General features: G+C 52.2%; 1 protein-coding gene across 1 annotated transcript; it reads right to left on the reverse strand.

The window, feature by feature from the left end:
• Positions 1–1,291: 1,291 nt before the first annotated feature.
• LOC115416753 (ephrin-A2-like) lies at positions 1,292–18,982 on the reverse strand (the record flags this gene model as incomplete). Its single annotated transcript, XM_030130609.1, has 3 exons — positions 1,292–1,959; positions 18,135–18,200; positions 18,693–18,982. Coding segments are annotated over 3 exons (490 nt in total), but the record flags the coding sequence as incomplete, so codon positions are not given.
• Positions 18,983–19,195: the final 213 nt, after the last annotated feature.

Consider the following 19,195-nt stretch of genomic DNA (forward strand, 5'->3'; position numbering starts at 1 on the left):
CCTGGAGTGGAGTGGACTAAAGTCTGTAGTAGACCACTCTAAAGCCTGGAATGGACCGGACTAAAGCCTCAGACTAAAGCCTGGAGTGGAGTGGACTAAAGCCTGTAGTAGACCACTCTAAAGCCTGGAGTGGACCGGACTAAAGCCTCAGACTAAAGCCTGGAGTGGACAGGACAAAAGCCTCAGACTAAAGCCTGGAGTGGAGTGGACTAAAGTCTGTAGTAGACCACTGTAAAGCCTGGAGTGGACCGGACTAAAGCCTCAGACTAAAGCCTGGAGTGGAGTGGACTAAAGTCTGTAGTAGACCACTCTAAAGCCTGGAGTGGACCGGACTAAAGCCTCAGACTAAAGCCTGGAGTGGACCGGACCAAAGCCTCAGACTAAAGCCTGGAGTGGAGTGGACTAAAGCCTCAGACTAAAGCCTGGAGTGGAGTGGACTAAAGCCTCAGACTAAAGCCTGGAGTGGACCGGACTAAAGCCTCAGACTAAAGCCTGGAGTGGAGTGGACTAAAGCCTCAGACTAAAGCCTGGAGTGGACCGGACTAAAGCCTCAGACTAAAGCCTGGAGTGGACAGGACAAAAGCCTCAGACTAAAGCCTGGAGTGGACAGGACAAAAGCCTCAGACTAAAGCCTGGAGTGGAGTGGACTAAAGTCTGTAGTAGACCACTCTAAAGCCTGGAGTGGACCGGACTAAAGCCTCAGACTAAAGCCTGGAGTGGACAGGACAAAAGCCTCAGACTAAAGCCTGGAGTGGAGTGGACTAAAGTCTGTAGTAGACCACTCTAAAGCCTGGAGTGGACCGGACTAAAGCCTCAGACTAAAGCCTGGAGTGGAGTGGACTAAAGTCTGTAGTAGACCACTGTAAAGCCTGGAGTGGACCGGACTAAAGCCTCAGACTAAAGCCTGGAGTGGACCGGACTAAAGCCTCAGACTAAAGCCTGGAGCGGACTAAAGTCTGTAGTAGACCACTGTAAAGCCTGGAGTGGACCGGACTAAAGCCTCAGACTAAAGCCTGGAGTGGACCAGACTAAAGCCTCAGACTAAAGCCTGGAGTGGAGTGGACTAAAGTCTGTAGTAGACCACTGTAAAGCCTGGAGTGGACCGGACTAAAGCCTCAGACTAAAGCCTGGAGTGGACCAGACTAAAGCCTCAGACTAAAGCCTGGAGTGGAGTGGACTAAAGTCTGTAGTAGACCACTGTAAAGCCTGGAGTGGACCGGACTAAAGCCTCAGACTAAAGCCTGGAGTGGACTGGACTAAAGCCTCAGACTAAAGCCTGGAGTGGAGTAGACTAAAGCTTGGAGAGGACCACTCTAAAGCCTGGAATAGATCAGACTAAAGCCTGGAGCAGACCCGACTAAAGCCTGGAGTGGAGCGGACTAAAGTCTGCAGTAGACCTGTATGTTTGGATCCTTTCCGTAGACTGAGTCCACATTCTTCCCTGATTTTTCAGTGGTTTTGATGCCTTTTTATTTCCCATTTCTACGATAAACTGAAACGTCTTTTGAATTCACCTGGTTAAAGGCTTTTCTGTGACTGGAAAACATGGAAGCAGAACCCTTGGACATCCAGGAGGAAAACCTTCCTGGATCTTTTTGCTCAAATATGGACGCTCAGTTCCGTCAGACGCTCTTCTGTCCGAAACATCGTCATAGCAACGGCTTTGATCTCAGCTCAGTGGGCGCCGTCTCCAGGCTCCGCCCACGACCTCCACCTCCTCTGATTGGCTGAGCGGCATCTGGGCGGAGTCCAGAGGTTGGGGGTAGGGACCCAGACCCGGGTGGGCGTGGTTTTATCCTTGGGGCGCGGTGAGGAGGAGGAGGTGCTACAAGGAGGTGAGGAGAAGCAGGAGGACCAGCAACATGACGGACAGCAAGAAGAGGCGGGGCAAAGCCACGCTGCCGCCGCCGGTGGTGTCATCCGTCAGGAAGGGCTCCGGAGACTCGTAGACGGAGTCGTCTGAGGAGACAGGAAGAGGGCGGAGAGAGACGGGTGGAAGTCAGCTGATCAGAGAGACACCAAGGACGCACGCAGATGACAACGAGTTAAAATAAACACACAAACTGTTTTTATAGAAACATATAGAAACTGTCCACCAGTCTGTCCACCAGTCTGTCCACCCGTCTGTCCACCAGTCTGTCCACCAGTCTGTCCACCCGTCTGTCCACCAGTCTGTCCACCAGTCTGTCCACCCGTCTGTCCACTTGTCTGTGTCCATCAGTCTGTCCACCAGTCTGTCCACCCGTCTGTCCACCAGTCTATCCACCCGTCTGTCCACCCGTCTGTCCACCAGTCTGTCCACCCGTCTGTCCATCAGTCTGTGTCCATCAGTCTGTCCACCAGTCTATCCACCCGTCTGTCCACCCGTCTGTCCACCAGTCTGTCCATCAGTCTGTCCACCAGTCTGTCCACCCGTCTGTCCACCAGTCTGTGTCCATCAGTCTGTCCATCAGTCTGTCCACCAGTCTGTCCATCAGTCTGTGTCCACCAGTCTGTCCACCAGTCTGTCCACCTTTCTGTGTCCACCAGTCTGTCCACCAGTCTGTCCATCAGTCTGTCCACCAGTCTGTGTCCACCAGTCTGTCCACTAGTCTGTCCACAAGTCTGTCCACTAGTCTGTGTCCATCAGTCTGTGTCCACCAGTCTGTCCACCAGTCTGTGTCCATCAGTCTGTGTCCACCAGTCTGTCCATCAGTCTGTCCACCAGTCTGTCCACCCGTCTGTCCACCAGTCTGTCCACCAGTCTGTGTCCACCAGTCTGCCCACCAGTCTGTCCATCAGTCTGTCCATCAGTCTATGTCCATCAGTCTGTCCACCAGTCTGTGTCAATCAATCTGTCCACCAGTTTGTCCATCAGTGTGTGTCCATCAGTCTGTCCACCAGTCTTTCCATCAGTCTGTGTCCATCAGTCTGTCCACCAGTTTGTCCATCAGTCTGTCCACCAGTCTGTCCATCAGTCTGTGTCCACCAGTCTGTCCACACATTTGTCCATCAGTCTGTCCACCAGTCTGTCCATCAGTCTTTCCACTAGTCTGTGTCCATCACTCTGTCCACCAGTCTGTCCATCAGTCTGTCCACCAGTCTGTCCACCAGTCTGTGTCCATCAGTCTGTCCACCAGTCTGTCCACCAGTCTGTGTCCACCAGTCTGTCCACCCGTCTGTCCACCAGTCTGTGTCCACCAGTCTGTCCATCAGTCTGTGTCCATCAGTCTGTCTATCAGTCTGTCCACCAGTTTGTCCATCAGTCTGTCCACCAGTCTGTCCATCAGTCTGTCCACACGTTTGTCCATCAGTCTGTCCACCAGTCTGTCCATCAGTCTTTCCACCAGTCTGTCCACTAGTCTGTGTCCATCACTCTGTCCACCCATCTGTCCATCTGTCTGTCCACTAGTCTGTCCACCAGTCTGTCCACCAGTCTGTGTCCATCAGTCTGTGTCCACCAGTCTGTCCACCAGTCTGTCCATCAGTCTGTCCACCAGTCTGTCCACCCGTCTGTCCACCAGTCTGTCCACCAGTCTGTGTCCACCAGTCTGCCCACCAGTCTGTCCATCAGTCTGTCCATCAGTCTATGTCCATCAGTCTGTCCACCAGTCTGTGTCAATCAATCTGTCCACCAGTTTGTCCATCAGTGTGTGTCCATCAGTCTGTCCACCAGTCTTTCCATCAGTCTGTGTCCATCAGTCTGTCCACCAGTTTGTCCATCAGTCCGTCCACCAGTCTGTCCATTAGTCTGTGTCCACCAGTCTGTCCACACATTTGTCCATCAGTCTGTCCACCAGTCTGTCCATCAGTCTGTCCACCAGTCTGTCCACTAGTCTGTGTCCATCAGTCTGTCCACCAGTCTATGTCTATCAGTCTGTCCACCAGTCTGTGTCCATCAGTCTGTCCACTAGTCTGTGTCCATCAGTCTGTCCATCAGTCTGTGTCCATCAGTCTGTCCACCACTCTGTGTCCACCAGTCTGTCCACCCGTCTGTCCACCAGTCTGTCCATCAGTCTGTGTCCATCAGTCTGTCCACCACTCTGTGTCCACCAGTCTGTCCACCCGTCTGTCCACCAGTCTGTGTCCACCAGTCTGTCCATCAGTCTGTGTCCATCAGTCTGTCCACCACTCTGTGTCCACCAGTCTGTCCACCCGTCTGTCCACCAGTCTGTGTCCACCAGTCTGTCCATCAGTCTGTGTCCATCAGTCTGTCTATCAGTCTGTCCACCAGTTTGTCCATCAGTCTGTCCACCAGTCTGTCCATCAGTCTGTCCACACGTTTGTCCATCAATCTGTCCACCAGTCTGTCCATCAGTCTTTCCACCAGTCTGTCCACTAGTCTGTGTCCATCACTCTGTCCACCCATCTGTCCATCTGTCTGTCCACTAGTCTGTCCACCAGTCTGTCCACTAGTCTGTGTCCATCAGTCTGTCCACCAGTCTGTCCATCAGTCTGTGTCCATCATCCTGTCCATCAGTCTGTCCATCAGTCTGTGTCCATCAGTCTGTCCATCAGTCTGTGTCCATCAGTCTGTCTATCAGTCTGTGTCCACCAGTCTGTCCACCAGTCTGTCCATCAGTCTGTCCACCAGTCTGTGTCCACCAGTCTGTCCACCAGTCTGTCCATCAGTCTGTGTCAATCAATCTGTCCACCAGTTTGTCCATCAGTGTGTGTCCATCAGTCTGTGTCCATCAGTCTGTCCATCAGTCTGTGTCCATCAGCCTGTCCACCAGTTTGTCCATCAGTGTGTGTCCATCAGTCTGTCCACCAGTCTGTCCATCAGTCTGTGTCCATCAGTCTGTCTACCAGTCTGTCCACCAGTCTGTCCATCAGTCTGTCCATCAGTCTGTCCCTCAGTCTGTGTCCATCAGTCTGTCCATCGGTCTGTGTCCATCAGTCTGTCCATCAGTCTGTGTCCATCAGTCTGTGTCCATCAGTCTGTATCAGTCTGTCCATCAGTCTGTGTCCATCAGTCTGTGTCCATCAGTCTGTCTATCAGTCTGTCCATCAGTCTGTGTCCATCAGTCTGTGTCCATCAGCCTGTCCATCAGTCTGTCCATCAGTCTGTGTCCATCAGTCTGTCCATCAGTCTGTGTCCATCAGCCTGTCCATCAGTCTGTGTCCATCAGTCTGTCTATCAGTCTGTGTCCATCAGTCTGTCCATCAGTCTGTGTCCACCAGTCTGTCCACCCGTCTGTCCACCAGTCTGTGTCCACCAGTCTGTCCATCAGTCTGTGTCCATCAGTCTGTCTATCAGTCTGTCCACCAGTTTGTCCATCAGTCTGTCCACCAGTCTGTCCAACACTCTGTCCACCCATCTGTCCATCTGTCTGTCCACTAGTCTGTCCACCAGTCTGTCCACTAGTCTGTGTCCATCAGTCTGTCCACCAGTCTGTCCATCAGTCTGTCCACCAGTCTGTCCACCCGTCTGTCCACCAGTCTGTCCACCAGTCTGTGTCCACCAGTCTGCCCACCAGTCTGTCCATCAGTCTATGTCCATCAGTCTGTCCACCAGTCTGTGTCAATCAATCTGTCCACCAGTTTGTCCATCAGTGTGTGTCCATCAGTCTGTGTCCATCAGTCTGTCCATCAGTCTGTGTCCATCAGCCTGTCCACCAGTTTGTCCATCAGTGTGTGTCCATCAGTCTGTGTCCATCAGTCTGTCTATCAGTCTGTGTCCATCAGTCTGTCCATCAGTCTGTGTCCACCAGTCTGTCCACCCGTCTGTCCACCAGTCTGTGTCCACCAGTCTGTCCATCAGTCTGTGTCCATCAGTCTGTCTATCAGTCTGTCCACCAGTTTGTCCATCAGTCTGTCCACCAGTCTGTCCATCAGTCTGTCCACACGTTTGTCCATCAGTCTGTCCACCAGTCTGTCCATCAGTCTTTCCACCAGTCTGTCCACTAGTCTGTGTCCATCACTCTGTCCACCCATCTGTCCATCTGTCTGTCCACTAGTCTGTCCACCAGTCTGTCCACCAGTCTGTGTCCATCAGTCTGTGTCCACCAGTCTGTCCATCAGTCTGTCCACCCGTCTGTCCACCCGTCTGTCCACCAGTCTGTCCACCAGTCTGTGTCCACCAGTCTGTCCATCAGTCTGTCCATCAGTCTATGTCCATCAGTCTGTCCACCAGTCTGTGTCCATCAGTCTGTCCACCAGTTTGTCCATCAGTCTTTCCACCAGTCTGTCCATTAGTCTGTGTCCACCAGTCTGTCCACACATTTGTCCATCAGTCTGTCCACCAGTCTGTCCATCAGTCTTTCCACCAGTCTGTGTCCATCACTCTGTACACCAGTCTGTCCATCAGTCTGTCCACCAGTCTGTCCACTAGTCTGTGTCCATCAGTCTGTCCACCAGTCTATGTCTATCAGTCTGTCCACCAGTCTGTGTCCATCAGTCTGTCCACTAGTCTGTGTCCATCAGTCTGTCCACCACTCTGTGTCCACCAGTCTGTCCACCCGTCTGTCCACCAGTCTGTGTCCACCAGTCTGTCCATCAGTCTGTGTCCATCAGTCTGTCTATCAGTCTGTCCACCAGTTTGTCCATCAGTCTGTCCACACGTTTGTCCATCAGTCTGTCCACCAGTCTGTCCATCAGTCTTTCCACCAGTCTGTCCACTAGTCTGTGTCCATCACTCTGTCCACCCATCTGTCCATCTGTCTGTCCACTAGTCTGTCCACCAGTCTGTCCACTAGTCTGTGTCCATCAGTCTGTCCACCAGTCTGTCCATCAGTCTGTGTCCATCATCCTGTCCATCAGTCTGTCCATCAGTCTGTGTCCATCAGTCTGTCTATCAGTCTGTGTCCACCAGTCTGTCCACCAGTCTGTCCATCAGTCTGTCCACCCGTCTGTGTCCACCAGTCTGTCCACCAGTCTGTCCATCAGTCTGTGTCCATCAGTCTGTCCATCAGTCGGTGTCCATCAGTCTGTCCACCAGTCTGTCCATCAGTCTGTGTCCATCAGTCTGTCTACCAGTCTGTCCACCAGTCTGTCCATCAGTCTGTCCATCAGTCTGTCCCTCAGTCTGTGTCCATCAGTCTGTCCATCAGTCTGTGTCCATCAGTCTGTCCATCAGTCTGTGTCCATCAGTCTGTCCATCAGTCTGTGTCCATCAGTCTGTCTATCAGTCTGTCCATCAGTCTGTGTCCATCAGTCTGTCTATCAGTCTGTCCATCAGTCAGTGTCCATCAGTCTGTGTCCATCAGCCTGTCCATCAGTCTGTGTCCATCAGTCTGTCCATCAGTCTGTGTCCATCAGTCTGTCTATCAGTCTGTGTCCATAAGTCTGTCCATCAGTCTGTGTCCACCAGTCTGTCCATCAGTCGGTGTCCATCAGTCTGTCTATCAGTCTGTCCACCAGTCTGTCCATCAGTCTGTCCATCAGTCTGTGTCCATCAGTCTGTGTCCATCAGTCTGTCTATCAGTCTGTCCATCAGTCTGTGTCCATCAGTCTGTGTCCATCAGTCTGTCTATCAGTCTGTCCATCTGTCTGTGTCCATCAGTCTGTGTCCACCAGTCTGCCCACCAGTCTGTCCATCAGTCTGTCCACCAGTCTGTCCATCAGTCTGTCCACCAGTCTGTCCATCAGTCTGTCCATCAGTCTGTCCACCAGTCTGTCCATCAGTCTGTCCACCAGTCTGTCCATCAGTCTGTGTCCATCAGTCTGTGTCCATCAGTCTGTCTATCAGTCTGTGTCCACCAGTCTGTCCATCAGTCTGTCCACCAGTCTGTCCATCAGTCTGTGTCCACCAGTCTGTCCATCAGTCTGTCCATCAGTCTGTCTATCAGTCTGTGTCCACCAGTCTGTCCATCAGTCTGTCCATCAGTCTGTCCACCAGTCTGTGTCCACCAGTCTGTCCACCCGTCTGTCCACCAGTCTGTCCACCCGTCTGTCCATCAGTCTGTCCACCAGTCTATCCACCCGTCTGTCCACCCGTCTGTCCACCAGTCTGTCCACCCGTCTGTCCATCAGTCTGTGTCCATCAGTCTGTCCACCAGTCTATCCACCCGTCTGTCCACATGTCTGTCCACCAGTCTTTCCATCAGTCTGTCCACCAGTCTGTCCACCCATCTGTCCACCAGTCTGTCCATCAGTCTGTGTCCATCAGTCTGTCCATCAGTCTGTCCACCAGTCTGTCCATCAGTCTGTGTCCATCAGTCTGTCCATCAGTCTGTCCACCAGTCTGTCCATCAGTCTATCCACCAGTCTGTCCACCAGTCTGTCCACCTTTCTGTGTCCACCAGTCTGTCCACCAGTCTGTGTCCACCAGTCTGTCCACCAGTCTGTGTCCACCAGTCTGTCCACCAGTCTGTGTCCACCAGTCTGTCCACTAGTCTGTCCACAAGTCTGTCCACTAGTCTGTGTCCATCAGTCTGTGTCCACCAGTCTGTCCACCAGTCTGTGTCCATCAGTCTGTGTCCACCAGTCTGTCCATCAGTCTGTCCACCAGTCTGTCCACCCGTCTGTCCACCAGTCTGTCCACCAGTCTGTGTCCACCAGTCTGCCCACCAGTCTGTCCATCAGTCTGTCCATCGGTCTATGTCCATAAGTCTGTCCACCAGTCTGTGTCAATCAATCTGTCCACCAGTCTTTCCATCAGTCTGTGTCCATCAGTCTGTCCACCAGTTTGTCCATCAGTCTGTCCACCAGTCTGTCCATCAGTCTGTGTCCACCAGTCTTTCCACACATTTGTCCATCAGTCTGTCCACCAGTCTGTCCATCAGTCTTTCCACCAGTCTGTGTCCATCACTCTGTCCACCAGTCTGTCCATCAGTCTGTCCACTAGTCTGTCCACTAGTCTGTGTCCATCAGTCTGTCCACCAGTCTATGTCTATCAGTCTGTCCACCAGTCTGTGTCCATCAGTCTGTCCACTAGTCTGTGTCCATCAGTCTGTCCACCAGTCTGTGTCCATCAGTCTTTCCACCAGTCTGTGTCCACCAGTCTGTCCACCCGTCTGTCCACCAGTCTGTGTCCACCAGTCTGTCCATCAGTCTGTGTCCATCAGTCTGTCTATCAGTCTGTCCACCAGTTTGTCCATCAGTCTGTCCACCAGTCTGTCCACACGTTTGTCCATCAGTCTGTCCACCAGTCTGTCCACTAGTCTGTCCACAAGTCTGTCCACTAGTCTGTGTCCATCAGTCTGTGTCCACCAGTCTGTCCACCAGTCTGTGTCCATCAGTCTGTGTCCACCAGTCTGTCCACCAGTCTGTCCATCAGTCTGTCCACCAGTCTGTCCACCCGTCTGTCCACCAGTCTGTCCACCAGTCTGTGTCCACCAGTCTGCCCACCAGTCTGTCCATCAGTCTGTCCATTGGTCTATGTCCATAAGTCTGTCCACCAGTCATTGTCAATCAATCTGTCCACCAGTCTTTCCATCAGTCTGTGTCCATCAGTCTGTCCACCAGTTTGTCCATCAGTCTGTCCACCAGTCTGTCCATCAGTCTTTCCACCAGTCTGTGTCCATCACTCTGTCCACCAGTCTGTCCATCAGTCTGTCCACTAGTCTGTCCACTAGTCTGTGTCCATCAGTCTGTCCACCAGTCTATGTCTATCAGTCTGTCCACCAGTCTGTGTCCATCAGTCTGTCCACTAGACTGTGTCCATCAGTCTGTCCACCAGTCTGTGTCCATCAGTCTTTCCACCAGTCTGTGTCCACCAGTCTGTCCACCCGTCTGTCCACCAGTCTGTGTCCACCAGTCTGTCCATCAGTCTGTGTCCATCAGTCTGTCTATCAGTCTGTCCACCAGTTTGTCCATCAGTCTGTCCACCAGTCTGTCCACACGTTTGTCCATCAGTCTGTCCACCAGTCTGTCCATCAGTCTTTCCACCAGTCTGTCCACTAGTCTGTGTCCATCACTCTGTCCACCCATCTGTCCATCTGTCTGTCCACTAGTCTGTCCACCAGTCTGTCCACTAGTCTGTGTCCATCAGTCTTTCCACCAGTCTGTCCATCAGTCTGTGTCCACCAGTCTGTCCACACATTTGTCCATCAGTCTGTCCATCAGTCTTTCCACCAGTCTGTGTCCATCACTCTGTCCACCAGTCTGTCCATCAGTCTGTCCACTAGTCTGTCCACTAGTCTGTGTCCATCAGTCTGTCCACCAGTCTATGTCTATCAGTCTGTCCACCAGTCTGTGTCCATCAGTCTGTCCACTAGTCTGTGTCCATCAGTCTGTCCACCAGTCTGTGTCCATCAGTCTTTCCACCAGTCTGTGTCCACCAGTCTGTCCACCCGTCTGTCCACCAGTCTGTGTCCACCAGTCTGTCCATCAGTCTGTGTCCATCAGTCTGTCTATCAGTCTGTCCACCAGTTTGTCCATCAGTCTGTCCACCAGTCTGTCCACACGTTTGTCCATCAGTCTGTCCACCAGTCTGTCCATCAGTCTTTCCACCAGTCTGTCCACTAGTCTGTGTCCATCACTCTGTCCACCCATCTGTCCATCTGTCTGTCCACTAGTCTGTCCACCAGTCTGTCCACTAGTCTGTGTCCATCAGTCTGTCCACCAGTCTGTCCATCAGTCTGTGTCCATCAGTCTGTCCATCAGTCTGTGTCCACCAGTCTGTGTCCACCAGTCTGTCCATCAGTCTGTCCACCAGTCTGTGTCCACCAGTCTGTCCATCAGTCTGTCCATCAGTCTGTGTCCATCAGTCTGTCCACCAGTCTGTCCACCAGTCTGTCCATCAGTCTGTGTCCACCAGTCTGTCCATCAGTCTGTCCCTCAGTCTGTGTCCATCAGTCTGTCCATCAGTCTGTGTCCATCAGTCTGTCCATCAGTCTGTCCATCAGTCTGTGTCCATCAGTCTGTCTATCAGTCTGTCCATCAGTCTGTGTCCACCAGTCTGTGTATCAGTCTGTGTCCATCAGTCTGTCTCTCAGTCTGTCCATCAGTCTGTGTCCATCAGTCTGTGTCCACCAGTCTGTGCATCAGTCTGTGTCCATCAGTCTGTCCATCAGTCTGGCCATCAGTCTGTGTCCATCAGCCTGTCCATCAGTCTGTCCATCAGTCTGTCTATCAGTCTGTGTCCATCAGTCTGTCCATCAGTCTGTGTCCACCAGTCTGTCCACCAGTCTGTCCATCAGTCTGTGTCCATCAGTCTGTCCACCAGTCTGTCCACCAGTCTGTGTCCACCAGTCTGTCCATCAGTCTGTGTCCATCAGTCTGTCCATCAGTCTGTCCACCAGTCTGTGTCCACCAGTCTGTCCATCAGTCTGTGTCCACCAGTCTGTCCACCAGTCTGTGTCCACCAGTCTGTCCATCAGTCTGTCTGTCAGTCTTTCCATCAGTTCTGTCCACCAGTCTGTCCATCAGTCTGTGTCATCAGTCTGTCTATCAGTCTGTCCATCAGTCTGTGTCCATCAGTCTGTGTCCACCAGTCGTGTATCAGTCTGTGTCCATCAGTCTGTCCATCAGTCTGTCCATCAGTCTGTCTATCAGTCTGTCCATCAGTCTCCTCTCTGTGTCACCAGTCTGTCCACTAGTCTGCCCATCAGTCTGTGTCCATCAGTCTGTCCACCAGTCTGTCCACCAGTCTGTGTCCACCAGTCTGTCCATCAGTCTGTGTCCATCAGTCTGTCCATCAGTCTGTCCACCAGTCTGTCCACCAGTCTGTGTCCACCAGTCTGTCCATCAGTCTGTGTCCACCAGTCTGTCCATCAGTCTGTCTGTCAGTCTTTCCATCAGTCTGTCCACCAGTCTGTCCACCAGTCTGTGTCCATCAGCCTGTCCATCAGTCTGTCCATCAGTCTGTGTCCATCAGTCTGTCCATCAGTCTGTGTCCATCAGTCTGTCTATCAGTCTGTGTCCATCAGTCTGTCCATCAGTCTGTGTCCACCAGTCTGTCCACCAGTCTGTCCACCAGTCTTTCCACCAGTCTGTGTCCATCAGTCTGTCCACCAGTCTGTCCACCAGTCTGTGTCCAGCAGTCTGTCCATCAGTCTGTGTCCATCAGTCTGTCCATCAGTCTGTCAACCAGTCAACCAGTCTGTCCATCAGTCTGTCCACCAGTCTGTGTCCACCAGTCTGTCCATCAGTCTGTGTCCACCAGTCTGTCCACCAGTCTGTGTCCACCAGTCTGTCCATCAGTCTGTCTGTCAGTCTGTCCATCAGTCTGTCCACCAGTCTGTCCATCAGTCTGTGTCCATCAGTCTGTCTATCAGTCTGTGTCCACCAGTCTGTCCATCAGTCTGTCCACCAGTATGTCCATCAGTCTGTGTCCACCAGTCTGTCCACCAGTCTGTCCCCATCAGTCTGTCCATCAGTCTGTCCATCAGTCTGTCTATCAGTCTGTGTCCACCAGTCTGTCCACCAGTCTGTCCATCAGTCTGTGTCCACCAGTCTGTCCATCAGTCTGTCCATCAGTCTGTGTCCACCAGTCTGTCCACCAGTCTGTCCATCAGTCTGTGTCCATCAGTCTGTCCATCAGTTTGTCCATCAGTCTGTCTATCAGTCTGTGTCCACCAGTCTTTCCATCAGTCTGTCCACCAGTCTGTGTCCACCAGTCTGTCCACCCGTCTGTCCACCAGTCTGTCCACCAGTCTGTGTCCACCAGTCTGTCCACCCGTCTGTCCACCAGTCTTTCCACCAGTCTGTCCATCAGTCTGTGTCCACCAGTCTGTCCATCAGTCTGTCCACCAGTCTGTCCATCAGTCTGTCCACCAGTCTGTCCACCAGTCTGTCCATCAGTCTGTCTGTCAGTCTTTCCATCAGTCTTTCCACCAGTCTGTCCATCAGTCTGTGTCCATCAGTCTGTCTATCAGTCTGTCCATCAGTCTGTGTCCATCAGTCTGTGTCCACCAGTCTGTGTATCAGTCTGTGTCCATCAGTCTGTCCATCAGTCTGTCCATCAGTCTGTCTATCAGTCTGTGTCCATCAGTCTGTCCATCAGTCTGTGTCCACCAGTCTGTCCACTAGTCTGCCCATCAGTCTGTGTCCATCAGTCTGTCCACCAGTCTGTCCACCAGTCTGTGTCCACCAGTCTGTCCATCAGTCTGTGTCCATCAGTCTGTCCATCAGTCTGTCCACCAGTCTGTCCACCAGTCTGTGTCCACCAGTCTGTCCATCAGTCTGTGTCCACCAGTCTGTCCATCAGTCTGTCTGTCAGTCTTTCCATCAGTCTGTCCACCAGTCTGTCAACCAGTCTGTGTCCATCAGCCTGTCCATCAGTCTGTCCATCAGTCTGTGTCCATCAGTCTGTCCATCAGTCTGTGTCCATCAGTCTGTCTATCAGTCTGTGTCCATCAGTCTGTCCATCAGTCTGTGTCCACCAGTCTGTCCACCAGTCTGTCCACCAGTCTTTCCACCAGTCTGTGTCCATCAGTCTGTCCACCAGTCTGTCCACCAGTCTGTGTCCAGCAGTCTGTCCATCAGTCTGTGTCCATCAGTCTGTCAACCAGTCAACCAGTCTGTCCATCAGTCTGTCCACCAGTCTGTGTCCACCAGTCTGTCCATCAGTCTGTGTCCACCAGTCTGTCCACCAGTCTGTGTCCACCAGTCTGTCCATCAGTCTGTCTGTCAGTCTGTCCATCAGTCTGTCCACCAGTCTGTCCATCAGTCTGTGTCCATCAGTTTGTCTATCAGTCTGTGTCCACCAGTCTGTCCATCAGTCTGTCCACCAGTATGTCCATCAGTCTGTGTCCACCAGTCTGTCCACCAGTCTGTCCCCATCAGTCTGTCCATCAGTCTGTCCATCAGTCTGTCTATCAGTCTGTGTCCACCAGTCTGTCCACCAGTCTGTCCATCAGTCTGTGTCCACCAGTCTGTCCATCAGTCTGTCCATCAGTCTGTGTCCACCAGTCTGTCCACCAGTCTGTCCATCAGTCTGTGTCCATCAGTCTGTCCATCAGTTTGTCCATCAGTCTGTCTATCAGTCTGTGTCCACCAGTCTTTCCATCAGTCTGTCCACCAGTCTGTGTCCATCAGTCTGTGTCCACCAGTCTGTCCATCAGTCTGTGCACCAGTCTGTCCACCCGTCTGTCCACCAGTCTGTCCACCAGTCTGTGTCCACCAGTCTGCCCACCAGTCTGTCCATCAGTCTGTCCATCGGTCTATGTCCATAAGTCTGTCCACCAGTCTGTGTCAATCAATCTGTCCACCAGTCTTTCCATCAGTCTGTGTCCATCAGTCTGTCCACCAGTTTGTCCATCAGTCTGTCCACCAGTCTGTCCATCAGTCTGTGTCCACCAGTCTGTCCACACATTTGTCCATCAGTCTGTCCACCAGTCTGTCCATCAGTCTTTCCACCAGTCTGTGTCCATCACTCTGTCCACCAGTCTGTCCATCAGTCTGTCCACTAGTCTGTCCACTAGTCTGTGTCCATCAGTCTGTCCACCAGTCTATGTCTATCAGTCTGTCCACCAGTCTGTGTCCATCAGTCTGTCCACTAGTCTGTGTCCATCAGTCTGTCCACTAGTCTGTGTCCATCAGTCTGTCCACCAGTCTGTGTCCATCAGTCTTTCCACCAGTCTGTGTCCACCAGTCTGTCCACCCGTCTGTCCACCAGTCTGTGTCCACCAGTCTGTCCATCAGTCTGTGTCCATCAGTCTGTCTATCAGTCTGTCCACCAGTTTGTCCATCAGTCTGTCCACCAGTCTGTCCACACGTTTGTCCATCAGTCTGTCCACCAGTCTGTCCACTAGTCTGTCCACAAGTCTGTCCACTAGTCTGTGTCCATCAGTCTGTGTCCACCAGTCTGTCCACCAGTCTGTGTCCATCAGTCTGTGTCCACCAGTCTGTCCACCAGTCTGTCCATCAGTCTGTCCACCAGTCTGTTCACCCGTCTGTCCACCAGTCTGTCCACCAGTCTGTGTCCACCAGTCTGCCCACCAGTCTGTCCATCAGTCTGTCCATCGGTCTATGTCCATAAGTCTGTCCACCAGTCATTGTCAATCAATCTGTCCACCAGTCTTTCCATCAGTCTGTGTCCATCAGTCTGTCCACCAGTTTGTCCATCAGTCTGTCCACCAGTCTGTCCATCAGTCTTTCCACCAGTCTGTGTCCATCACTCTGTCCACCAGTCTGTCCATCAGTCTGTCCACTAGTCTGTCCACTAGTCTGTGTCCATCAGTCTGTCCACCAGTCTATGTCTATCAGTCTGTCCACCAGTCTGTGTCCATCAGTCTGTCCACTAGTCTGTGTCCATCAGTCTGTCCACCAGTCTGTGTCCATCAGTCTTTCCACCAGTCTGTGTCCACCAGTCTGTCCACCCGTCTGTCCACCAGTCTGTGTCCACCAGTCTGTCCATCAGTCTGTGTCCATCAGTCTGTCTATCAGTCTGTCCACCAGTTTGTCCATCAGTCTGTCCACCAGTCTGTCCACACGTTTGTCCATCAGTCTGTCCACCAGTCTGTCCATCAGTCTTTCCACCAGTCTGTCCACTAGTCTGTGTCCATCACTCTGTCCACCCATCTGTCCATCTGTCTGTCCACTAGTCTGTCCACCAGTCTGTCCACTAGTCTGTGTCCATCAGTCTGTCCACCAGTCTGTCCATCAGTCTGTGTCCATCAGCCTGTCCATCAGTCTGTGTCCATCAGTCTGTCTATCAGTCTGTGTCCACCAGTCTGTCCATCAGTCTGTCCACCAGTCTGTGTCCACCAGTCTGTCCATCAGTCTGTGTCCATCAGTCTGTCCATCAGTCTGTGTCCATCAGTCTGTCCACCAGTCTGTCCACCAGTCTGTCCATCAGTCTGTGTCCACCAGTCTGTCCATCAGTCTGTCCCTCAGTCTGTGTCCATCAGTCTGTCCATCAGTCTGTGTCCATCAGTCTGTCCATCAGTCTGTCCATCAGTCTGTGTCCATCAGTCTGTCTATCAGTCTGTCCATCAGTCTGTGTCCACCAGTCTGTGTATCAGTCTGTGTCCATCAGTCTGTCTCTCAGTCTGTCCATCAGTCTGTGTCCATCAGTCTGTGTCCACCAGTCTGTGCATCAGTCTGTGTCCATCAGTCTGTCCATCAGTCTGGCCATCAGTCTGTGTCCATCAGCCTGTCCATCAGTCTGTCCATCAGTCTGTCTATCAGTCTGTGTCCATCAGTCTGTCCATCAGTCTGTGTCCACCAGTCTGTCCACCAGTCTGCCCATCAGTCTGTGTCCATCAGTCTGTCCACCAGTCTGTCCACCAGTCTGTGTCCACCAGTCTGTCCATCAGTCTGTGTCCATCAGTCTGTCCATCAGTCTGTCCACCAGTCTGTGTCCACCAGTCTGTCCATCAGTCTGTGTCCACCAGTCTGTCCACCAGTCTGTGTCCACCAGTCTGTCCATCAGTCTGTCTGTCAGTCTTTCCATCAGTCTGTCCACCAGTCTGTCCATCAGTCTGTGTCCATCAGTCTGTCTATCAGTCTGTCCATCAGTCTGTGTCCATCAGTCTGTGTCCACCAGTCTGTGTATCAGTCTGTGTCCATCAGTCTGTCCATCAGTCTGTCCATCAGTCTGTCTATCAGTCTGTGTCCATCAGTCTGTCCATCAGTCTGTGTCCACCAGTCTGTCCACTAGTCTGCCCATCAGTCTGTGTCCATCAGTCTGTCCACCAGTCTGTCCACCAGTCTGTGTCCACCAGTCTGTCCATCAGTCTGTGTCCATCAGTCTGTCCATCAGTCTGTCCACCAGTCTGTCCACCAGTCTGTGTCCACCAGTCTGTCCATCAGTCTGTGTCCACCAGTCTGTCCATCAGTCTGTCTGTCAGTCTTTCCATCAGTCTGTCCACCAGTCTGTCCACCAGTCTGTGTCCATCAGCCTGTCCATCAGTCTGTCCATCAGTCTGTGTCCATCAGTCTGTCCATCAGTCTGTGTCCATCAGTCTGTCTATCAGTCTGTGTCCATCAGTCTGTCCATCAGTCTGTGTCCACCAGTCTGTCCACCAGTCTGTCCACCAGTCTTTCCACCAGTCTGTGTCCATCAGTCTGTCCACCAGTCTGTCCACCAGTCTGTGTCCAGCAGTCTGTCCATCAGTCTGTGTCCATCAGTCTGTCCATCAGTCTGTCAACCAGTCAACCAGTCTGTCCATCAGTCTGTCCACCAGTCTGTGTCCACCAGTCTGTCCATCAGTCTGTGTCCACCAGTCTGTCCACCAGTCTGTGTCCACCAGTCTGTCCATCAGTCTGTCTGTCAGTCTGTCCATCAGTCTGTCCACCAGTCTGTCCATCAGTCTGTGTCCATCAGTCTGTCTATCAGTCTGTGTCCACCAGTCTGTCCATCAGTCTGTCCACCAGTATGTCCATCAGTCTGTGTCCACCAGTCTGTCCACCAGTCTGTCCCCATCAGTCTGTCCATCAGTCTGTCCATCAGTCTGTCTATCAGTCTGTGTCCACCAGTCTGTCCACCAGTCTGTCCATCAGTCTGTGTCCACCAGTCTGTCCATCAGTCTGTCCATCAGTCTGTGTCCACCAGTCTGTCCACCAGTCTGTCCATCAGTCTGTGTCCATCAGTCTGTCCATCAGTTTGTCCATCAGTCTGTCTATCAGTCTGTGTCCACCAGTCTTTCCATCAGTCTGTCCACCAGTCTGTGTCCACCAGTCTGTCCACCCGTCTGTCCACCAGTCTGTCCACCAGTCTGTGTCCACCAGTCTGTCCACCCGTCTGTCCACCAGTCTTTCCACCAGTCTGTCCATCAGTCTGTGTCCACCAGTCTGTCCATCAGTCTGTCCACCAGTCTGTCCATCAGTCTGTCCACCAGTCTGTCCACCAGTCTGTCCATCAGTCTGTGTCCACCAGTCTGTCCATCAGTCTGTCCACCAGTCTGTCCACCAGTCTGTCCACCAGTCTGTCCACCAGTCTGTCCATCAGTCTGTGTCCACCAGTCTGTCCATCAGTCTGTCCACCAGTCTGTCCATCAGTCTGTCCACCAGTCTGTCCACCAGTCTGTCCATCAGTCTGTCCATCAGTCTGTCCACCAGTCTGTCCACCCGTCTGTCCACCAGTTTTTCCACCAGTCTGTCCATCAGTCTGTCCACCAGTCTGTCCATCAGTCTGTCCACCAGTCTGTCCACCAGTCTGTCCATCAGTCTGTCCATCAGTCTGTGTCCACCAGTCTGTCCATCAGTCTGTCCACCAGTCTGTCCATCAGTCTGTCCACCAGTCATTCCATCAGTCTGTCCACCAGTCTGTCCACCCGTCTGTCCACCAGTTTTTCCACCAGTCTCTGTGTTCTTCAAACACTCACTGGTTGGTTTGACGTAGACTTTCAGCTTCAGACAGGGTTTTCCAACCTGGTTCAGATGAGGAGACGCTGCAGAACACACACCCACACACACACACACACACACACACACACACACACACACACACATACAGGTCATATGACTGAGTTTCAAACCACACAGGTCCAGGTACTTAAAAATGTAGTAGTACTCTCACTACTTACAAATGTAGTAGTACTCTCATTACTTACAAATGTAGTAGTATTCTCATTACTTACAAATGTAGTAGTACTCTCACTACTTACAAATGTAGTAGTACTCTCATTACTTACAAATGTAGTAGTATTCTCATTACTTACAAATGTAGTAGTACTCTCATTACTTACAAATGTAGTAGTATTCTCATTACTTACAAATGTAGTAGTACTCTCATTACTTACAGATGTAGTAGTACTTTCATTACTTATAGATGTAATAGTACTCATGTCAGTACTTACAGATGTAGTAGTACTCTCATTACTTACAGATGTAATAGTACTCGTGTCAGTACTTACAGATGTAGTAGTACTCTCATTACTTACAGATGTAATAGTACTCGTGTCCGGGCCGGAACTCGAAGCCCAGGCTGAAGGGCGTGAACAGCTGGAACTTCTCAGAGAACTTGATTGGTCCGTTGGGGCTCTGTGGGCGGTTACACTCCCAGCGTTTGAAGCCGCGGCGCCGGTGGTCGCAGGTGGTGTAGCCGTCGTAGTTGACCATGAACAGGACATAGCGCTCCATGGGCTCAGACTCCACCCCCTCGTAGTGCGGGCAGTAGATGTCCAGGTAGTCGTTGATGGACACCTCCACCGTGTACTCGCCCCGCAGGAACCTGAGGAACCAAACAGAACCAGGTCAGACCAAGACCTGAGGAACCGCAAACAGAACCGGGTCAGACTAAGACCTGAGGAACCACAAACGGAACTGGGTCAGACCAAGACCTGAGGAACCAAACAAAACCGGGTCAGAACCAGACCTGAGGAACGGCAAACAGAACTGGGTCAGACCAAGACCTGAGAAACCGCAAACAGAACTGGGTCAGACC

Source organism: Sphaeramia orbicularis, unplaced genomic scaffold, assembly GCF_902148855.1.
Source record: "Sphaeramia orbicularis unplaced genomic scaffold, fSphaOr1.1, whole genome shotgun sequence".
Lineage (NCBI taxonomy): Eukaryota > Metazoa > Chordata > Actinopteri > Kurtiformes > Apogonidae > Sphaeramia > Sphaeramia orbicularis.